General features: G+C 35.2%; 1 protein-coding gene across 5 annotated transcripts in view; it reads right to left on the bottom strand.

Annotated features, from left to right (window-relative positions):
• Positions 1 to 585: 585 nt before the first annotated feature.
• The window catches only part of Atg14 (autophagy related protein 14), a 49,589-nt gene continuing 26,922 nt past the window's right edge, over positions 586 to 23,252 (bottom strand). Inside the window, exons 3-12 of one of the 5 annotated variants that reach the window (XM_067130573.1) lie at positions 22,065 to 22,170; positions 18,536 to 18,617; positions 16,828 to 16,943; positions 16,493 to 16,614; positions 15,901 to 16,073; positions 15,495 to 15,642; positions 12,511 to 12,687; positions 12,066 to 12,192; positions 11,231 to 11,357; positions 586 to 2,677 (exon numbers count right to left, since the gene is read on the bottom strand). In XM_067130573.1, coding sequence (XP_066986674.1) covers positions 11,280 to 11,357; positions 12,066 to 12,192; positions 12,511 to 12,687; positions 15,495 to 15,642; positions 15,901 to 16,073; positions 16,493 to 16,614; positions 16,828 to 16,943; positions 18,536 to 18,617; positions 22,065 to 22,170 — 1,129 coding nt within the window. In that variant the 3' untranslated portion in view covers positions 586 to 2,677; positions 11,231 to 11,279. Of the gene's footprint in view, positions 2,678 to 11,230; positions 11,358 to 11,580; positions 11,692 to 12,065; positions 12,193 to 12,510; positions 12,688 to 15,494; positions 15,643 to 15,900; positions 16,074 to 16,492; positions 16,615 to 16,827; positions 16,944 to 18,535; positions 18,618 to 21,914; positions 21,954 to 22,064; positions 22,171 to 23,252 lie in introns of those variants that run through there. The other 4 variants (XM_067130574.1, XM_067130575.1, XM_067130571.1 and 1 more) reach the window with 4 other exon arrangements.

Raw genomic sequence — 23,252 nt, forward strand, 5'->3', positions numbered from 1 at the left:
ATGATGGCGAGTAAATACATTTTGTACATAAACAAAAACACATTGCATTTTACAAACTGAAGTTGAGCTCAGCTGGAGACCTGTTTACCTAACCTGGCTACAATAGTACTACCTTTGCAAATACTGTGCTGTAAAACCAAGAGTAATTTTTTATCCCTTTTTACAACCCACAACAAAATAAGTCCATCCTGTGCATCATCAAATACAGTAATTAATTAGAATTATTAGAGTATACTCTAAAAAACATAAGAAAAGAACACTAGAGTTATCAAAGACTAATACTACTTGGATGTTTTAAAACTTGTTGACTTTATCAAGTTGTCCAAGCAAGGCTAAACAAGAAGCCTGGGTTGATAATGCACAATATTTCACTGCCACATTTATGATAACAATAACAAATGATAACAATGTGTTTGTGATGCACTGACATACCATCCAGAAAATACAAAGAATATCATACCCAATACAAAACGAACAGAAGATGAAAGTATTTTTTCTATAAGGTGAAACAATTCAAATTGTTTTTCCTATAATTGGCAACAAGTTTGGTCTTCATAGAATGGATGTTTTAGGAAAACTCACAAATCTTAAAAGAATTTAATGGCATTTTTAATAAACATACAATCACTATATCACACGTAAAAAAGGTTCTAAAAACTTGTATAAATGTAAATTTACTATATTAATATACATAAAAAGTAAATGGTGTTACACTGCTTTTTTTTTTATACCAACATTAAAGGCATTAATGGTATTCTTTATCATAATGAATGTCTGGATGTGAAAATATCTGTAATGAAATGATATTATACAATATTCTCCTATGGGAAGAGCAGACTAGAAGTAGCAATAGTTGGTAAATGTGAAATGAAGAAATGATGACGGAAATGTAAAGGAAACTTTGTTACTATCGAAAACATTACCACCTAAGCTGAACAATAACAAAACTATTAGCTCATCATTATCTGGAAGATGAGAAAGGACTCAAATAAATTCATGAATGGATGTAAAATGTTTTTAGCTCTGTTAAAGTGAATATTGGTAACAGCAATACTTCTTTATATCCAGATGTTTTTTTTTGAAATATTACAAAAAGGATGGAAAGGATTTTATGAATACTGTGTTAAACTTTCCAGAATCAATTAGTGCTGTAGAAAAACTGAATTTCTGTCAATTCTTTGACCCAATTAGCCAAAAAAATTTGCATTACTCCTTAGGCATGTAAATATTTTTTCTCAATGGTGTGTAAAATCACTCTTGATGAAAAAAGTTTATAATTAGAAGTTTCTGGTTAATAAAAGAGATCTGCAAAGTCCCCACTCTCCTTTCATATGTTACAAAATTTCATCTCTGACATTTCAAAAAATTGATTTGGCTAACCCATAACCTAAATTTTACAAGGCAAACCTTGTCAAATATTGATATTTTATAACAGTGGCAAGTACAGTACACATAAGAAGTTTTAACTACAACAAAAAACATGAGAACTTTACTTTCAAACAAACTCGTATAATGTACTCATTACAATTTACGGTACCTCAAATATTACATAAATTATGCAGTTAAAATTTATAATCCTACTGTTTCCAGCACATAGCAGACCTGACAGCAAAATCAGCTTTTCCTGACACCTCAACTCCACCCAAATGTGAACCTAACTGTAGCTTCGCAAGAAGAACCAGTCTAGGACCTTCAAAATTCTAAGTACTTATGAAGAGCTATGAATAATACATTGAACAGAAAGTTAACAGTTTCATAACACCTAAATTTTGTTTGCTGATAAATATTTTGCAGTATAAATGTATGGGAAAATATTAATTAAAGGGAAAAAAACAAATTATTTTGTATTATATATGCCAAAAATGGTTATTGAAAATGAAAAAAGTTGAACATATTGTGTTGTATGAGTACATGAACATGAAAGACATGCACAGAATATCTGTCTGGTGATACGAATATCACTTTGCAAAACGATCAAAAGATTTGTTTTCAAAAACAAAAGTAAACATATGCAACCTTCAGGAAAAACGTAGAAAATCAGTAAGTTACAGTTGTATAGTACAATGACAATGCTGTACAGGAGAAAGTCAATTATTAGCATTAATATTTCAACAATTGTGCACAATTATAGTAGCACCAATGTACAATGAATGCATATTACATCCTTTTTCTTCTGTTCTTACATAAAACCTTAAGCTGTCAATGCTCTGTAGTTTAAAGAACTTACAAGGACAGGTACCACAAACGAGGTAGAGGGTCTTAGAGATAATGATTCAAAGTTAAACAATCAACACTGCAACAAGAATGTTAGCTATTGGCCTCAATAGTCTATACTGCTGATGCATCATACTGATGAGACTTCTTAACAGGGGAGTACTTGAAAAACTGGGAGAGCAGCATCTTTACTCGAGGGAAATGAAAATGTTTATCATTACAAAAAAAACTTTCATGAACTGCATTACTTTTGAGTTCCTCCTAAACCTCTAAAGAGTGACATTACTGAAGCTGCTGCCGATGAAACAATGCCACCCGCACCTGCAGCCATTCCACCTAAACCAGTAGCACCATGCCCAAACTGTCCAACGTTAGCTTGTGAATATATGGCAGTAGAATTGAACGTTGAATAAGCTTGATGCGTCGGTATACTGGGAGGTTCAATTAATGGCAGGTTTGGCACCTGAAAATACAGAGCTATATGTACTACACCGTGTTACATCTTTCAAATTGTCTGTTATATACATGTACCCTAAATTTCAGTCATTACAAGGGACCAATAAGGGGATGGAGGGGTTCCACTTTTATGCAAATAATCCCTAAAATTTACAAAAGTGACACATTTGATACAGTACTCTTGCAGAAAATAAAAAAAAGATAACAAATATTATATAAAATTAACAAAATAATCCATGATGTGCACAGTCTCTCAATAGCATACCTCCACTCAGGAGATAGTTACAATGACAATACTTAGGAAATAAATTGTGATGTAAAAAGATGACCAGAAAAAGAAAGCAGCACCCAAATATATTATTCACCTACTTCTTTTCTTTGCTTTCAGTTTCTCATCTGAAATGCTAATTACCTTCACTGCTTTTCTATATCACCTTCTGTTACTTCTTTCAAATGAACACCATATTCTTTGGAACTTGAATTTCAAGTCAATAGCCCCTGTGGGTTTGTTCCATATGAATAGGGCTCCTCTTTTGAATATTTTGAATAATAATAATATTATCAATGACTTTTGTTCAGCAAGAGAATGTTCACTTTGAACAAAAGCCCACTATTCTCATAAAGATTTAAAAATACCCTTAAAATACATTCATATATTTTCAACAAACACTCATAACTACCTTTAACTTTGTGGAAAAATATGGTATTTAGAAGCACATTTGTGTGGGGGAAAGTTTTAAAATTTCACAGATCTACCATTTTCACTAAAGGAAATCATGACTTTTATGGAAGGGAGAACAATTTGTGTAAAATTAAAACATGCACAAACTTAAAATATTTCACAGCATTCAAATAAAATTTTTTTTTAAATCAGCCAAAGTCTTGATCTCTTGTAGCTTTCTTGTTTGAGAATAGAATTACAAGACTTGGGTTTCTGTTGGGATTATCCATTGATCGTTACATCTCTCTGTTCCAAGGGTGCACAACTGGTGGCCCTCAATGAAGCATCTGGTGGCTCTCAAATTTATCATAGAAAACACTAAATATCACTCTACAGAAAAAGAAAATAAGAAGGAAACATATATATATATATATATATATTATATATATATATATATATATATATATATATACTATATATATACTCTATATATATATATATATATATATATATATATATTACTCAGACTCTAGCTTCTTACTCTAGCCTAGTCTAGTCTACTCTAGAAAGAAGTCAACCGTTTGATGTTGTTCAGCAACCCCTCTTCTGTATCTTCTGATGTAGTAGAAGTTGAAGCACAACATGAACTGATTAATCTTCAGAATAATGGCAGCCTTCATACCAAGTATAATGAAGGGGACTTGCTCATTTATAATTGTTTGGCCAAAGATCAATTTCCATATTTGAGAAACAAAGCTGCTATTTATGCAAGCTCATTTGGCTCTACCTACATATGTGAGCAAACATTTAGTCTACCCAACCAGGACAAATCAAATATTCGCAGCGGGCTAATTGATTAAAATTTGCACTCTGCTTTAAGGCTGGCAACCACAAATTTCCACCCTGACATAAAAAAGCTTGTACATGAATCTCAGTGTCAAAAATCTCACTAAAACAAAACACATGAGCAATTGTGTCTTTTTACCCTTAAACATCTACAAACTATTTATTTTTATACATGAAGGATATTTAATGGAGTTGCTCTCTATACACTAACAAAACATGAAAAATTAAAATTTAACATATAATTAACCACTGAAAGAAAAACAAAGTTAAAAAAGTTGGAGGTTCTAGGAAGCATTTCTGTATTTTAAGAAGCAGATTCAACAATTTAACCTACATAATCACTTACAAAAGGTTTTCTGTGATCTGAATACACAAAATGCCAACAGGAATGAGATTTTTGTGGAAAAGAATCAAAGAATTCGATAGGAAATAAAAAGAGAGAAAAAAATAATCTGTGCCAAAGATACTGAATACATTAAGAGACAGCAAACAAGAGTTGGCTAGATAGTGAATGAAGAAATATGGAAGATTTGATAATACAAATGAACTGAAACTGGAAGAGGGGCAGAAGATGAAAGAGAAAAGCTGGTGCAAAATCAGCAATAACTGATATACAGCATTTACATCACAAAATACTAAAAATTACTTCACACACAGGAGTAAAGCCATAAGCAACAGTCTGGCTAACAACTGCCTTGTCTAGAAATGTCACTAGTGAAAAAAGATAACCAAAATGTCTGTGAAGTCCCTCAAACAAGGTGAATGGACATTACTAAAACAGGAGACAATGTCTATAGTGGATCTTAACTTGTAGGAACCAGAATGGTGATCCACAAAAAAATGCAATTTTGATTCAAGCCATTTAAGAGTTGAGTAAAATTTCAAATATACTGTAGAGTATGTATAGAATTTATTGATCACTTTTTTTTACCAAAAACATATGTACAGTAGTTGTAATAACCACAATGCCCTCTTAACTTCTCGAGAAGTTAAGAGGGCACTGTGGTTTTCTGCAGTAGTTTTAAAGGGTTGGAGCAGCAACAGGAAAAACTTGTGGAAAAACCAACATAACAAACTAAAAAGAACTGTATAGTAGCAAAGTACAAGTCATGGGAAACAGGACTGATGGAAAGTTTAAGACAGAAGAATGGTGATGAACACTGAAAGCAACTTAAAAAAAAACCCTAAGGCTTCCAAAGCAGCCAGTAATCTAAAGAAGAATTTGCTGAAATAAAAAAAAAAGTATTGCATTTGTAAAGTGGTCTGACAAAACCACAGTCACATTTCCTGACTCAGAAGATTTGCAATCTAAAAGATTTGTTGAATTTCAATTTCTTCGAAACACCACACCTGCAAGCTTTATGAAAGTGGGACTACAAGCCCATAAAACAAATGTAAAAACATTTCCTGCTTGCCCACTTTGGGAAGACTTGATGGAAACAAAGTATTACTTAGGTAACCAAGCACTAATAAGATAAGATCTCCGTTATTCAATCTGATTATGCTACAATAATTCACAAGCATTCAGTTTCAAAAGGAAACCACAACCAGTACTGTACGATGGAAAACAAATTTGAAAGTAATCAAAAAATACTGTTAGGTCTATAAACAGCCAATTCTCAAAGGATTCAGTGAAAAGCTACCTCCTGTTCTACCTTTGATATTCACTTCTAAGTATGACCAAAAGTGAAAACATTAAGAGACCACTTCACTTTTCAATTTTTTTCTTGTTTTTGTTATACCTGTTCTTCCAAGCCTCTTTTTTCAGCCTATTCTTTTAATAAAATTCACATAAAATTCGTGAATAACAATATTCAATGAAGCTCAAATCTGTAATAATGTATAAAGATTAAGGCAAATACACAGATGAACACATGACATGACGGTAAAAACAATTAACTAAAACTCTACAGTTTTAAAACTATTTTGTTTCTAGTGAAAATTCAGCTAATCTTTTCAACTACAATTTATTGATCTTTCATGTCCCATGCTCATCGTTTACATGGGATACAGCTGACACAGTTTAAATCAAAGGTAGAGAAAACATTTGCTTAGAAGCAGCAATCAATTCTATGATTTACAACTCTTTTCTCCTAAAGAAAAATATATATTAGAAAAAGACCATGCAAATTCAAGACATAAAATCAACAACATAACAGCAAAAATTCAAATATGCATAGCTTAAATCAAAAATCAGAGAAAGCCTTGATTCAAACAAAATTTTTTTGCAGTTAGCATGAAACACAAAGCTGACAAAATTAATCAGTTATCTACAGGAATCATTAACCACCTTTAAACAATGATCTGTATGAATGACCACTGTTCTCTGTTGATGTTTTATCTATGAATCCCATTCTTTGCTAGTTTTTTGGTAATCACTGAGAAAAGAAATATGAGCCTGCCTCCATGAAAAGCCTAAAGCAAGACTGTTTTGATAAGGAGAAATTAATGTCCTTAAACATACTACTGTACATAATGAAAAATGTATCACAGCATATACCATATGGAACTGACAAATTAAAACTGTTAAAAGCAGCTTACAAACTTGAATTCAATAGTTATTTTTTGCAGTATGAGCAGCTGAAACGATGTTTCAACTTTAAAAGCTAAAGCATAATATCACATACCCTAACGTCATTTTCAGTATTTGGTTCATGCTCAAGAAATGACTTAAAGCACTGAAAAATTAATTATGTCAAATATTTTCCTATTGTTGATTTTCACAAACAATATTTTTAGATACATTTTTCTTGGATGGGTGAACTGGGAGATTCTGCATTGTACTACAATTAATCAGACAAAATTAAAAATACAATGAAAACATTTCGTAATAAAAACAATTTTGAAAATTAACCAGTACAGAGGAAAAGGAAAATGATAACCCCTTCTTTCTATCTCTTTTTATTGCGTGGTAACTTAGTTAAAGAAGAAGGAAAAATAAGTTATAAATTTCCAAGAATAATGCTATCTATAGCTTGATGAAAATGTTCCAAGGTATCTCAAAATTCTAGGGATCAGAAATCCACAGTGTATGTATATACTGTAGCTGTATGTATTCTGCAGCTCTTCAGAATAAGTGTCAAAAAAAATTTATAAAGTTTTCAACAGCTCCTGAGTACTGGAGAAATATTTAGACTGACAAATCGCCTTGGACTTATCTACTGCAATAATAAAAATAATTTAATCTGTAAAAACTGACCTTAGAACAAAGTGAATACGTTACAGCCAACATAAGAACATTTTCCTTTGATACTGGAAGTAAATACACTACATAATACATCCTAGGAAATTACTTAGGCATTTAGTTGTGCATTGTAAGTTTATGATTTCAATTTTTTGGCAGGTTACTTTAAAAAAAAAAAAAAAATTTATTGTTGCTGTTATCATTTTTTAAAAAATAGTTTCTTCTGGACAAGTTATCACACAGAACGGGGTACTTATGAATACTGTTAGCATTTTCAGAAGTTATTTTGTAGTAGCTTGTGGTATATTAGATTAACTGTGGCATGCAATCGAGAGAAGCAACTACTTGCGAAGGTTCTTTGAACTCAAACCCTCATGAATAAAAATGGGCAACCATAATCAAGGGAGTTCTTGAAACTTCCCAGCATTTGAAAAAAAATAGGAACACCTGTGACCTCACTTCTGCTATACAGTAGACAGATCTTGCAAACAACAAAATAGAGAAATTGTCAATCTGCAAAATACTGTTTTCCATGTGAATAATCATTTTATGTTACTGCATCAGGTTTTTCATGTTAGATTTATTATGAGTTCTCTCCAGTCCTTTTTATCTTGCACACTTTCTACCTTAATTTCCATTTGGTTCAGGTTTTCATGCCTTTTTGCAAAATATTATTTATTACAGACACCACTCTACTTACGAACATTCAACTTACAAACATTCAGAGATACGAACAAACAGGATCGCAAATTAAAATTGTGTTCAGAGTGCTCCCCTTTGCCACCCATAAGTTCAGATTTTGTTTTGTGCGCCTATTCCGTACATACAGTACTGTATGTACAGTGCATTGTGTTTTAGGATAAAAAACATATAGTTCTGTACTGATTTTATACTGTACTTAAATAAACATGAAGAGTACAGTGACCAACTTACAAACAATTCAACTTACAAACAGCCATCCGGTGCGTAACTCGTTTGTAAGTAGGGTGGTGTCTGTATACCGAAAAAATAACACAATGCAATAATCAGAAAAATTAGGCACTATGCATACAGCACTTTAGCAACATTTGCAACCAAAATACATTTCATGTTCAGTGAACATAATATCCTAATATCCACAATAAAACACCTTATTCCCTCATTATTCTAGTTTTGATACAAAATAATCTTGGCAGCATGAAAATTGTTAAAAAAGAAGAGAACAATGAATAGCATTTGCTAAGTGAAGGAATGTGACAAGTTGGTTGAACACTTTCCTGGCAAGGGCAATGTTTAATCAGTGTAATCACTGCCTGATATTTGGTTGGTCATCACAACCCCATCAATCATATCATGCCCACATTTGTATTCTCATAAGTCCCAAGGCACACCAATTCCCTGCGCACATGCCATGGATCCACCAGTAGAAACCTACCAATCTCTCCATTGTCCATGTGTTTATAGATCTCAAAGAATTTCATCCCCATTTATTACACAGCAAGCCTGTTGCCCGTCATTCATAATGTTTGCAACCATTTCATTTTTTTCCCAGCCAACCAATTCAAGTGTATTTTAATTCTTTCAGGTTATCATTAGAAAACAGGTTTTGACGTAGGAAAAACCTATTTTTGGTGTTCGCTGTTGAGTCCTCACGGAGTTACCCTTCCATGGTCAACCAGAGCTCCAAGATGACCAAACTAATGTTAATAGAATTCTCTTATAGCTGGTCTCGCAGTCAGGTATTGTGTCGTAGGGATTGAGTACATCATGGACTCAAGAGATAAGGGGGCACTTTCCCAAATCTTTACAGCAAGGATGTATACCCAGGCTCTTCCATCATCAAAACCTGCTTAGAAGAGGAAGTGATTAATGAGCATACACATTCTGCCATAGTATCAACAACAGACCCATTGCAGAGACCAAAATGCATTACTTTCTGTTGGTAAACCTTAAGTGCTTGAACTGGGCATACTGTCTTGTCTCCTAAATTGAGTTTTCTTATAAAAATAGGGGATTTCCTTTTTAAAGGATTCTCATTCTTGGCTAGGAATGATGGACCAGTTACTCCTATAGTTTCCATATTACAGATTAACTTGATTACAAGATATTTTGCCCAGATATTGTTATTATCTGATCCTAGGGTCCTTGGTCTAAGCTAGCCCACTTAAGGATACATAATCCTAGGTTACAGGCTACAAACAACATCCACTATTAATCTAATCTAAATTATTCTCACTTACTACCTAGATTACTTTTGATTACAGATAAAATGTGGGGAGACTGAAGTATTCCCTGTGGAGGCTGGCCTCCATCACAGATCAGCTCTGAGTCCATTCTTGCTCCTCATCGTTAGAGACTGTGGGAACTGACGTTTGCTGATGATTTATAGTCATTATAGCAGACAAAGAAGAAGAATTGCATGAAAGATTTTTAGCATGGAAAGGAGCCCTAGAAAAGAAAGGACTGAAAGTGAACATTGTAAAGACAGAGCTAATATTTAGTAGTAAAGAAAGACATGAAGAAGTAAACATTCAAGTGGAAGATGGTACAGTGCTAAAACAGAATAATGAGTTTAACCATTTGGGATCAATAATGGCAGAGGAGGGAGGTACTGAGAAAGCAGTGAGACGGGTAGTGAAAGAAGCATGGCAAAAATGGAGGGAAGTAACTGGAGTTGTTTTAGACAAGAAAATGCCATTTAGGTTCAAAATTAAAATTTTTAAGACAGTTATCAGGCCCGTACTATTACATGGGGGAGAAACTTGGGCACTTAAGAGGAGAGAGGAGGGACTGTTGGAAAGAACCGAGATGAGGATGGCGAGATGGATTGCTGGAATTTCACTACTGGAAAGGAAGGAGAGTCAAGATATAGGAAGAATGTGTGGTATATGTAATGTAAAGAAGGCTAGGGAAGCTCGTCTGAGATACTCTGGCCATGTAATAAAAAGAGAGGAGGTGGAACCAATCATGAGAGCTAAGAACATGCCAGTGATGGCGAGAAGTGTGGGGTGTCAGCGGATCAGATGGACAGATGTGGTGAGGAGGGATATGGGTGAGGTGGGACTGGGGGAAGAAGATGCAAGCAATAAAAGTGCATGGAGAAAGTTGACTCGAGCAGCCGGCCCTGCTATACACAGTAGGATTAATAAGGTCGAAAGAAGAATAAGAAGACTGCCTAGATTATTGTAGACATCGAATAATCTGAAAGGATTCTCTATATTAATGATATGTTGTAGAACATTTCTTTTGTTAAAACACTTAGTTAGAATGACAAATTCTTTAAAACAATTTGTGCTTTACGAAACTAGTATCAACGATGAGTAAGCGCCGACCATATAATGGCAAGAAATGCCGGGTTCTGGCTTTCACACACAAATTAATGATCAATTCCAAAACTTTAAAACTAAAACTTTAACTGGAACTTATTATTAAGAAATTATCTTGCTATTTTTGATATTTCCATGATCCATGCTAATGAAATCGGAGAAAAATTTCGAATTTTTTGAAGCACTGGTAATAAGAAACTCCATTGCGCTGACCAACAAAGCGTAACACTTCTTGGTCTCTGACAAGTATGTTGCTGACACTACAGCAGACTGCTTATGCGCATTAATCACTTCCTTTTCTATGCAGGGTTTTGACGATGGAAGAACTTGGGTAGACAGCCTCACTGTAAAGATTTGGGAAAGTGCCCTCTTATCTTTGAGTCCATTACATGCTCAATCAAGTGTTACAGTGTTTATCACGATGACACAATACTTGGCCATGAGACCAACTATAAGGCATTCTTTGACCTTAGTTTGGTCACCATGGAGCTCTGGTAGACCATGGAAGGGTAACTCCTGAGAACAAAACAAGTGACTACATTATAAAAAATGGTTCTACAGTACCTGTAAAATTTGATGCTCTTTTTCTCCTGTGAATTTTGTTACCATTTGCCTAATTCTGGTATTTTCCAATTTTTTTCTTGTCGTCCTTTGTTAATTTTGGTTTCTGCATATATTTGCTGGTGTGATGCTAAGTAAAAAATCATTTCACAATTTTAGAAGCAAGCAATACACACAATGAACACCTGCAAACTTAAATCATGATTACAAAACTCAAGGGAACAACAAGGAAAATATATTTTCTCCGTTTGTTGTTGAGTTTAGCATGCAAAGACAGGTTAAGCCATGGACTTTGGAAAAAAAAAAAAGCTTTGCATTCATACAAGAATCTTGGAAAGAAGACACACTCCTACCAAGTTATAAGGAAATCCCTCAAAAAGTTTCTGAGCTACAGCTGTGTAAGTACCAAAAGACCTTTGATGGCCCATGGATATGTGTCCCCTTGACCCTTCGGGCCAGTGGACCTATAAGTGAAAACAAATAAGAAAATATAATAAACAAAAATATTTGAGATTGCAATCAAAATTAACTTACAAAAATAATGGCAATAAAATGAATAAATTAAATAATTTTTTTAATATTAATTTTGTAGTCTCACCATGTTTCATTAAAATCTCATACAAGTTCTGCTCACAACAATAATTTCCACAGCCTTTTTCTAATTAAAAACACAAAGTACATTCCCTACAGATAAGAAGGAAGACTAGAAGTAGACTTTACGCTAGCTTAATAAAAAAAAAAGGCCCCTTGCAGTTCTTTCAACCATTGATCTTGTAAGACTTAAATTATGACAATAATCAACCATCACATAAGCACAATTGAATCACAGCATGCTTACCGTTTCCCACTCAGCTGATAGAGTGTCTGTATCTTCTTCCTCAGATTCTGACCCGTCTGCATTTTCCTCTTCCATTCCTTCCTCCATGCTTTCAACAAGTGACTCATTAACCTCAAAGCTTCCCTGCCTGTGAGAGGCAATAATAAAAACATCTTCAAACATAGTAATGGACCTGACAGTACAATTTAAGAAAAGACAGACTTGTAAACACAGGAATTGCCTTTTTATTTTAAGATAACCATTTGAGGCATAAAACCAAATATTCTTTAAATGACAACACATGCACCAATGAATGAAATATTTCAATACTCTATATAATCAAACAAGAGGCATCATGCTGTATGAAAAAATTTTTGAAAAAACTGTGTAACTATTTTTGTTCCTGTAAGGACTCTCTGCACATGCAACTAAAACAAAATGACAAAACAGTATCACAGTGACTTACCTCCCTAAATCTGCAACTTGGGCATCCAATAAAGCTAAAAGATTTGGAGTAGTATGTGTAGGTCTAAGGTGCTGAACAGGGACGTTCTGAGAAAAGCACAGATATATGACATTTGTGTTGAGACGTGCAACCCTTCGTGCAAACTGCTGCTCATTAAGCTCAAGCCTACTGAATTCACTGGAAAAAAAGAGGAAAATATTAAACACAACTGAAGGAATGAGATAACGGTCATCAGCTTTTTATTAGCGCACCATCTCGTGATTTAAATATAAACACACAATTTGCTCTCACCAAAAACTACTGCATTATGTGCCTCTTTTCAAAACAGAAAATGAAGTAAGAGAATTTCTTGCATATACTGTATTGTTGTATAAACCTTTTTAACTGTGATAATACTGGGTCCTGGAAGTACTATTTCATTGTTAAAAAACAGGTTTTGACATAGGAAAAACCTATTTTTGGTATCTGCTGTGAGTCCTCAAAGGAGTTACTCTCATGGTCCCTAGAGGGACCCATAAGATAGAACAACCAATTTCAAATAATTCTTTTCTAGTTGGTCGCAGCCAGTATAGTGCATATTGACACTAATAAGACTATAGGACTCAAGAGGGCACTTTTTCTTGTCTACAGTGACTGCTTAGATTCTTCCTCATCTTAACCTGCAGATGTGGCAACCACACATGGCATGTCATCCACTGTCGTGGCAACTCGCACTCTGCACAAGACTATTTACTCATTACTCTCTTTCAGGCCTATGCAGGATAACTATTCATCCAAATGCCATGCCTTTTCGTCAGAGAAAGTGGGTGGATTTGAGGGCTCACAGTGGCTACCAAAAATAGGTTTTTCCAACATCAAAACCTGTTTTTTGACAGCAAAGCAGCTGTTCGTCCTCAAAGGAGCTTGCCAAAGAAATTGACTTGTGACAAAATGGCTAAGTTCTTAAAATTCAATCCCAACAATCCAGATATAATTTTTGTTCAAGGTTAAGCCACAAGTTATAAACCACATTCTTTATTCCTGATACCCATAGGGTTTGGCAACAAATAACATGAAACTAAAGATGAACTTACAATTATTAAGATGTAGTTCTAAAGTGACTTACCTAAATATGCTGGGTTTGGTTGTGGTACTGTTGCACCTTTCCCAGCAATATCTTAGCATTAAACACCACACCAAGATGACCCATGGTTTTCCACTGTAGTGCCTCTGGGATCAGGACTTCTTATATCACCTACTGATACACAATGTAATCGAATTTGTTCAAGCTTGTAGAAATAATTTTTTAGGAATACTGTTCCTGATGACCACCATGTACACTCGAAGACCTCTTCAAAAGAAACATTTCAAAAGAAAACTAACAATGTACTTGCCTTTCGAATGTCATACGACTTAGGAAAGGAGTGGGGTCTGCCTTGTTAATAAGGGGCTCCACAATTATTCTCAGCCCATGTAGATGGAGTGGTTTGTTGTGCTGGGGTGTAGGAAAATCAGACATTCTGGGATGCTTGCCATGACCTCTAGGTAAGCCTTAAGTACTTGAACCGGGCATAAGTTTTATTTGACAAATTGGGGTCCCTTATCAGATTAGATTTTCTCTTTAAAGGGTTCTCATTCTTGGCCAGGAATGATGGGCCAGGATACAATAATAAATGACAGTTAGCTGTATGAGCAATGTAGCGTTGTCCCCGTCTAAGAGAGCCCAGTTCACTAATGCAAGCTCCTGATGCAAAAGCAGTCAAGAAGATCGCTTTTTGCAGCATATGTTGTATTTCAACAGAGATCTCAACTGGGCTCTTAGCATGGATATAATCTAACCATACTTTCCATATGGACTATTACTGTCAAAGAGATGATGTCCGTAGTTTTTGCACTAAGTACCTAGCAATGTTGGGTGGGTAGCTTTCACGGTTGACAAGATTTTAAAAATCCACACATGAAGGTCTCAGCTCAGCAAGGATGTGTAGATGACTTTCCTTCCTACTGTCTGGATGGAACAGCAGACAATAATGGAACTGAGTTCTTCGCCAGTTGTTGAAGCAATAAGAACTATTGCCTGTACAGCTAATTTGGGGCTATTAAGTAAGCAGTTCTGTTGAGTTAGAAGTTTGTTCAAAAGCCCTTCGAAATCTGGGACAACAGAGGAAAAAGGTATATCGTCCTCCATTTGTTCTCGCCTTGTAGGGATGCATCTCTTGCTTTTGCTTGATTGTTCAGGTTCAGAGACACATACAGTACACTGGGTGATGGTTCTCACATGTGGCAAACAGGTCCACTTCCAGATCGGAGGCATGTTGGTAATCATCCACTGATGTTGTAGAGGGGTCTACTATTACATTGAAAGACCTTGTGAGGTGAAATGCAGACAAAGCGCCACTTCTTTGCTTGTGCATCCAAGGGATGGATAGCAATACTGCACTTGGGAGGAGATGAACGTGAGCCCGGCCTCTTAACACAGGACACTGCATTTCTGTTGCCTAGGATCAACAAAATGTGTGTCCATTTTTTGAGGTTTCAGCCATTACCTCCAGACAGAGTGCGTGGTTGCCACAATAGTGGACAACATGCGATGCGCGGTTGCCACACCTGCAGGTTAGGACGAGGAAGAATCTAAGCAGTCGCTATAGACAAGAGAAAGAGCCCTCTTGTCTTGAGTCCTATACTTTTATCAGTGCCAATGTGCACTATACTGGCCAAGACCAACTAGAAGAGAGTTCTTTGCAATTGGTTGGTCTATCTTATGGAGACCTCTAGGGACCATGAGAGAAAACTTCTTTGAAGACAAACACCAGCTATGCTATCAAAAAGATACTTCAAAGAATCAGAGAAATAGTCAATGCAGTTCTAAGTTTTACAAAATAAGCCCGTAACTAGAAGGAAAAATCGATCATTTGAACCATTTTTTACTTAAAACCAAAAAATGGGAACATCAAACATATGACAAATTACTCTAGGGCTTTGTGCTATTGATTTAAAGTTCATACCTATAATTCAACCTCTTTGGTAAAGGAACATCTAGGTAAAATGCCAAAGTTTCGACGAGTTGACTCAGGTACGTAAGCCCCGCACACACATTATATCCACCAGACCGCTCTGCATCAGTGCCATCTTCTTCACCTCCATTATTGACTACTAAGAGAAAATGAATGCTTTCATTAATAAAACAGAATACAGGAACACAGTCATCTTCCACTACTACTAATTTATATCTCCATTAAATCTGCACAAAATCATTCAGAAAAAGCTACTTCTTATTTTAGTCATTTTGTTATTGTATGAGAATGTTCTGTAATAAAGGTACTATCCTGATATTTTAAAAAAACAAGCAGGAGTACAATTTAACGTGAACAACCCTACACAATTTAGCAAAATAAAATATAACAGACTCACATAACAGATTAAATGCTGAATAGTCTCCTGAACCAGGCAAAAGAGGATGAACAATTCTATACTGAGTTTCATGAGAAGTGTCAGTATAAACCCATCTTCCACGAACATAGGTTGTTTGTGAAGCCTCTGCAATTGCTGACACAGTGTCCAGATGTTGAGGATCAGCATCAATACTGCAAGGAATCATATTTACACACTACCAATTTAAACTGGCAGAGAGAAAAAAGTGTATATATTTCTATAATTTCAACATTAAAACTGCTATATACAGTACCAATCTAAGATCATGACAGCAAAGTGATTTAACAACAACCGTACACTAAAACAATTACTTAATTTTTTAAGTGAAAGATACTCATTCTTGTTAACACAGAGATTAAATATGATACAATAGATTGAAACAGTTGACAGCCAACAATGTAATTACTAAAATGCTTTCCATTTTAATAATTGCACACACATATGTCCTACAGTTATTTCTACCACCAAGTAAACCGTTGTACTGGCTCTACTGTTATAAAATAAACATATGTCCAGGAGTAAAATAAGAGGCAATATTATTTTCAGAAGCACCACATAAAAGCATGTTTACCTTCTGGCTGGTTTAACTTCAGTAATTGGGAAGATATAACGTGTTAGCTGCCTGATGTTTCCTCGAACAACTCCTTTAAGCTGGGCATTGCAAATGGCTAACTGGTTTCTTTTGTCTTTAACCTGCAAAAGTCCAACAAGAACTAAACTAGTTTGTGGATCCCAAAATGAAAAAAAAAGTCTAAAGTTGGCAAACATTTGTGATTTAACTTATGATGACTGGTACTCTTGATATACAATGAAAACCTAGATCAAACCTGTAAAAACCTGCACTAAAAAATATGAATAAAAACAAATTACGTGGTTCTTTGCCAGTATAGGGACAAAGTAACATACCTTACAGTCAAACTGCTCTAGAATTTTCCTCATTTTCTCTAGCCTATGCTGAAATACTGGTAACTTTCCACGAATCTCTTCATTCTTACTGGATACCTCAGCAGACTTTGTTTTAACTGAAAATAAAGTAAATTTTACCTTACAGTCCATCTTTGTTTCACAAAATCAGTGCATAATACATAGCATTGCAGTCAAAACAATAACTAAAGACTAAGTAATAGAGGAATAAGTTGACCACAGAGAATCACACTAAAAATTAGTTCTGTCAATCTCTCATTTAAATATCAATTTCATTAACATGCAACATAGGTTTTCCAATTTCAAGTCCATAACATAAGCAGTGCATTTAAAATTCTAATTAATTTGTTTAAAGAAAGCTTGTTCCCTATTATACTGTTAAAATTTAAATTTCCATCTAGGGTTCTCCTCTTGATTCACTGCATCAATGGGTAAAATACATTTTTCTATTTCATACCCACCACAAAAACAGCACTTTTAATATTTTAATTAACCTGTCTGAATAAAATGTGTTCTCTATTTATCATAAGTTAAATCCTTATCTAGACACCCATTCTTGATTCCCTGCATCTGTACAAATGAAATGTTCTGATAGATGAGGGACTATTGGTACTCCTGCCAAGATATGTGAATCCATTGTCGATAGCAAAAACACGCTGTTCAAAACTACCAAAGTCTCAGTTAACACCAGCCTCCTAGGTATGTCCTTGAAAACCTAGTACCTGAAGGGTCATGGATAGCCATTCCCTTAAACAGCAGGTAGCCTGTGTCTATGTAAGCTACAAGTCAAAATCAAGGTAGGTCGCCAGCCTAGTCAAAGAGTCACATCTTGATTAACATCCTCTAAATCTGGCAATGTCTTAACCTAGTCTAAGGTGGCATTTACTAAAACCAGAACAAGATCCGGAAGGGTCAAAGCCAAAAACAAAAATAGGTCAGGTCTAGAGACCCACACCTGGATTGATAAATTCTTGAATTTCCCTTGTTGTTCCCAAGTCTTTTTTACAGGTTTCCCATTGTACTGTAGATAGTGTGGTGCGCACAATGATAAGTCTTTCCAACAGCTTTTGGCTGCCTAACATTAATGATGTGGCTGTCATTTGCTAACATCATCCCCTTAACCTTTAACTAACCAACATCAACTATTTCCCTAACAAACTTTAATCCCATGCAACCATAGGCTCCTTTCCTTCAATTTCCAGTTCTCACACGCATTTTATAATATAATCTTGAAAAAATCCTCTTTCTTCCATAATCCATGCTAACCTTCTTCTGAAAACCTTTCTGTCATCTGACATTCTGAAGCAACACCCTTCCATGTACTTTTATGGGTAATCTGTGTTATGCACTCTTAATTTTTCCTTGAACTGTATTAACAGCATGATAATGAATTTATTTTCATTATAATCAATGAAATCTATTAGAATTCCTAACCATTTACATCTTAAATCTTGTTTGCCTCTCTACTTCTTACCAATTATAGCCACTTCTATTAGCAGCAATCAAGCCCATGCATAACATCCTTCATTACTGAAGTAAATTTCATTCCACTTTTGACCAACCAAGTTGTGATCATTTATTGTCTACCATTTACTGGTTGCTATCCCTGTCTATTTGATTGTCATCATATAAGCATGGCTGATCTCAGGAATGATTATTCCTTGTCATACATGACAACCAACTCACTCACCTGAAGAAATATTTTCTTTGGTACCATCTACAACCAGCTTCAACAATGCAACTCGACTGCGAACTTCAGCTATCCTCTCTCTCTGAAAAAGACAAGCAATTAAGCAAAATAGATGTAAACACATGAATTTACAAATATATTATATTTTGATTATCTCTACTTGATAAAAAGTCCAGTGCAACTGGACAAAAGCTTCCTTGCAACTTGTATAACTGCCAAAACACCAAACATTATCAGGCTGTTTCGGAAATTAAATTACTCACCACTTTCCAGAAATAGTCTCATTCCAAGATATATACCCACTTGGCTCCTGAGATGGTACAAGTTAGTCATCTCTAGTGGCACAATGCAGTGAAAGTTTTGCTCATCTTCTGAAACTTGCTAGCTATAAAAAAAAAAAATCTCTAACTACTCGAAGGTGATTAGCACTTCTGCCATTTTCTTTAAACCCATTGAAACTTTTCAGGAAAAGTTCAATTTACAATCTTTGAGGAGCCAGTAACTATTTTTTTTTATCGCATTGTATCATTTATTTTCATCAGTGAATATGGGCTAGATATCGGGCATTTGTATAATTCATTTAAATGATTAGAAAGTAAGTCATCCTAATCCTACCCTGTTATCATTTAGAAATGCGGAACAAGAGTCAAGCTGTTAACCATTTTTGACCCGGTATGAGGAAGATATGGCACCGTTTCTGCCCCAACTACATTACATCCCAACTTAATTTCAATGGCTAACTGTAAGATTGGTTAACTTTCCAGCGTGTATTAACCGTTTTAGGCTACGTACACAATCTAGGAAGAGCTTTCTTTCTAGATAAGTGTCTACGCCTCTAAAACAAGAAGGAGCTCGATAGCGATACCATAAACCTGAACAGTTGCTTATTGGTATGACTATTGGGTTGCAAGAAAAACAGCAACGTATTTTCCCTCATTCAACGACTATCCAACGAACCTCCTCGTCCCTAATTTGCTTCTTGATTTAGGAGAGGTGACAAACAAACAAAGAAACAAAATCAAGGGCAAGAACACAACAGTACACTGGAATTCTGTTCACTGATTGATACCATTTTCAGGTTACCATAAATCGGGTGGAAGAATGAAAGCTACTCATATCAAGAATACATAATGTACAGAACTTTTCTATATATAAATTTAACACACACATACATATACATGCATGTATGTATGTATGTATATACACATGTATGTAGGTATGTGTATATGTATATATATGCAGTATATATATTATATACCTTACGCATCATGTCCCCATAAAAAGCAAATTATTTTTGCTTATTCTTCAGTACATAAAGCATGAACTTCTCCCAAAGCAACTGGTATTCCTTGACCTCCAGCAGGCTCATAACCACAAATAGATCTAGCCAACTGATAAGGATACAAGAGTATGGATGAGACGTCCTCCCAGAAATAGAATGCTTGCTGCACCCTCGGTTAGAGTAATCCGCTGTCAAGGCACCATTTATATACAACAGTTTCGACCAATACAAAAATGTGTCAGTAAAGGGAAATGAAGTATAAATAGAATGTCTACCGTTTGTCGAGTGTAGACTTTGCACTGAAGCATTAGCAAAGGAGAAATTAAATTATTTATATTCTTGTCTATTTTTCTATCGATTTATTAATTAAACTCTTCATCTGTTCTAACAATTGATCTCTTCTTTCTGTGTTACCTATTATCTTCTGCAACTTCTTTCAAATAGACACCATATTCTTTGAAAGTTTGAATTTCAAGTCAATGGCCCCTGTGGGTTTTTCCATATGAATAGTGTTTATCGACTGAATAATAATAATAATAATAATAATAATAATAATAATAAAATAATAATAATAATAATAATAATAATAATAATAATAAAAGAAGAAAGTGAAGGGAAAAAATTTCATCACCCTCACTCTTTTACGAAACAACAGGTTATTTTGTAATTTGAAATTAATTAGGAAACAACGGGTTATTTTGTAATCTGAAATTAACAGTCCCAGTGACTGATGAAAAGGAAGTTCCCATCCAGCTGATTACTTCATATCACTCGGGAGTGTTACACAAAGGGGGTCATCGAGGAAACAGTAGGAATAAAAAGTTTATGAGCAAAATCTTTTAGGGATCTTCCTTACGTCACATACCACCCCGTTGAATCTTGGGTGACTCATATACCAATGACGCCATTCGTTTCGAAGAGACCTAACGCCAAGCGTCAAGCCTTGCGTCATCTATCGCCACTGAGATGCGTCTTCTTAAGAAGACTTTTTGCAGGAGAGAGAGAGAGAGAGAGAGAGAGAGAGAGAGAGAGAGAGAGAGAGAGAGAGGCGTACACTGCCGGATTGAGAGACGAGTTCGAGTTGCAACGTAGAAACAGAGGTATTTCCAAGGTAGTTTCAGTGGCGGGGAATTCCCAGTCACGTGTCTCTCATACTACGCATAGGACTTTGCATAGCAGAAATCCCTATCACTAGGAATGAATTACTAACTGGGAGTTGTGCTTCGTAATATATTTAATAACTCGTAATATATTTAACAACATACCATATTATTATTATTATTATTATTATTGTTCAGTGGTAGGCGTATCATCTGTTAGGTTGATTTATTATTATTATTATTATTATTATTATTATTATTATTATTGTTGTTGTTGTTGTTGAGTAGTGGGTGTATAATCAGTTAGGCTGATATACCACTGAACAAGACAAGATTCTATGTATGAGTCTCAACTGCTATTATTATTATTATTATTATTATTATTATTATTATTATTATTACTGAGAATCCAAAAGGCCTTGTACATGCCAAAGCAGGAAGCTACAGAATGTCTAAGGATGTATGAAAATTACCACCTTGCACAGTAAAAAAAAAAATAAATAAATAAATAAATAAATAAAACACTGCCAACTGTTACAAGAGACAATCTCGTTCCCTCCTCAAATGCAACTGGGTTAAAACAAGCGCTTTCACCCCATCAAAATTCAAACCAAATTGCGTTGGAATGCAACCTCACTTATTAATTACGAGGACACGTCATTCAACCACAAGTTTGCAACACAACCAAGCACTGAAGAGCAACTTTTAACCAGATATGACGCAGGGATACACAACCAATGTATAATACAACCACACCAAAGGACATTTTTCCTGGGGATACTTCGCAGAGTATATTACAGATCTAAATGATGATGACATTTGAGTCATTTGCCTGAAGGTGAGAGGAAGAGAATGACGATTAGAGACTTGAAAGGAGAGGAAGAGGGTGTAGATAATAAGAGGATCTGGGAGGAGGAGAAGAGAATCTACATAATAAAGAGGATCTGGAGGAGCCGATTTAATGCTATGAACAAAAAAAAAGATTAGCCCTACGCACGAGTAAACGTGGGGTGGGAAACATCTCTGTTCACTCAGCTGCAACCTCTCAAAATGAAAACAAAAATGTCCAGCGCTGCATTCCCCAGTCCACAAGTCCAGTCGCGCATGCGCACAACCCTTGCGGCACCAAAAAAGGCGGGCAACTTACGAGCAGCAGGGGCCTCGTTCTGAGTTCGTGCAAGCGATTCACTTCGTCCTCCTGATCCAGCAGCTCGCTCCGGTGTCTTATGTACCGGAGTTTCTTGTCGGCGTATCTGACAAAGAAGAAGATATAAATCATAATGTGAACAGTCAGCTCAAAAACAGGAAATACACGAAGGGAAATAATGGTAATTTCAACAGTCAGCTCAAAAACAAGAGATAGGAGAAGCGAAATAGATGGTGATTTAAACAGTAATCTCAAAAACATGAGATAGAGGAAGCGAAATAGATGGTGATTTGAACAGTCAGCTCAAAAACAGGAGATAGAAGAAGGGAAATAGATGATGATTTGAACAGTCAGCTCAAAAACAGGAGATAGAAGAAGGGAAATAGATGGTGATTTGAACAGTAAGCTCAAAAAGTGGAGAGAAAGAAGAAGAGAAATAGACAATAATATGAACAGTCAGCTCAAAAACAGGAGAAGAAGAAGAAGAAGAAGAAGAAGAAGAAGAAGAAGAAGAAGAAGAGAAAAGAGAAAGACGAAGATGATTTTAAGAATTTATTGAAATTTTCACTAATTTATTTATTTATTTATTTCTTAATTTATATATTTTCCTAATAACTGACCCCCTCTTCCTGTGTTTCCCATTACCTTCTGTTACTTCTTTCTAATGAACGCCATACTCTTTGGAAGCTCGAATTTCAAGTCAGTGGCCCCTGTAGGTTTGTTCCATATGAATAGGGTTCATCTTCTGGGTATTAATAATAATAATAATAATAATAATAATAATAATAATAATAATAATAATAATAATAATAATAATAACAGAAAATTTTAGGATGGCCTGGAGAAATCTAAAGTGCATTGATATCAACACTCCCGGGAACAACTGCAAACGCCCCGCCCTTCCAGGAAATGCGAAATACTACCTTGCATGACAGTAATAATTCCAATTGAGAGAGAGAGAGAGAGAGAGAGAGAGAGAGAGAGAGAGAGAGAGGATTTCAATAAAATGGCAAGACGTACGGTATCTGACAAAATTTGAGATAATAAAATGGTAAGACATAAATATCTCATGAGAGAGAGAGAGAGAGAGAGAGAGAGAGAGAGAGAGAGAGAGAGAGAGAGAGAGAGAGGATTCCAATAAAATAATAAAATGGCCAGACGTAGCCTAAACATCTCACAAAATGAGAG

Source organism: Macrobrachium rosenbergii, chromosome 28 (genome assembly GCF_040412425.1).
Source record: "Macrobrachium rosenbergii isolate ZJJX-2024 chromosome 28, ASM4041242v1, whole genome shotgun sequence".
In the NCBI taxonomy this organism is placed as follows: Eukaryota; Metazoa; Arthropoda; class Malacostraca; order Decapoda; family Palaemonidae; genus Macrobrachium; species Macrobrachium rosenbergii.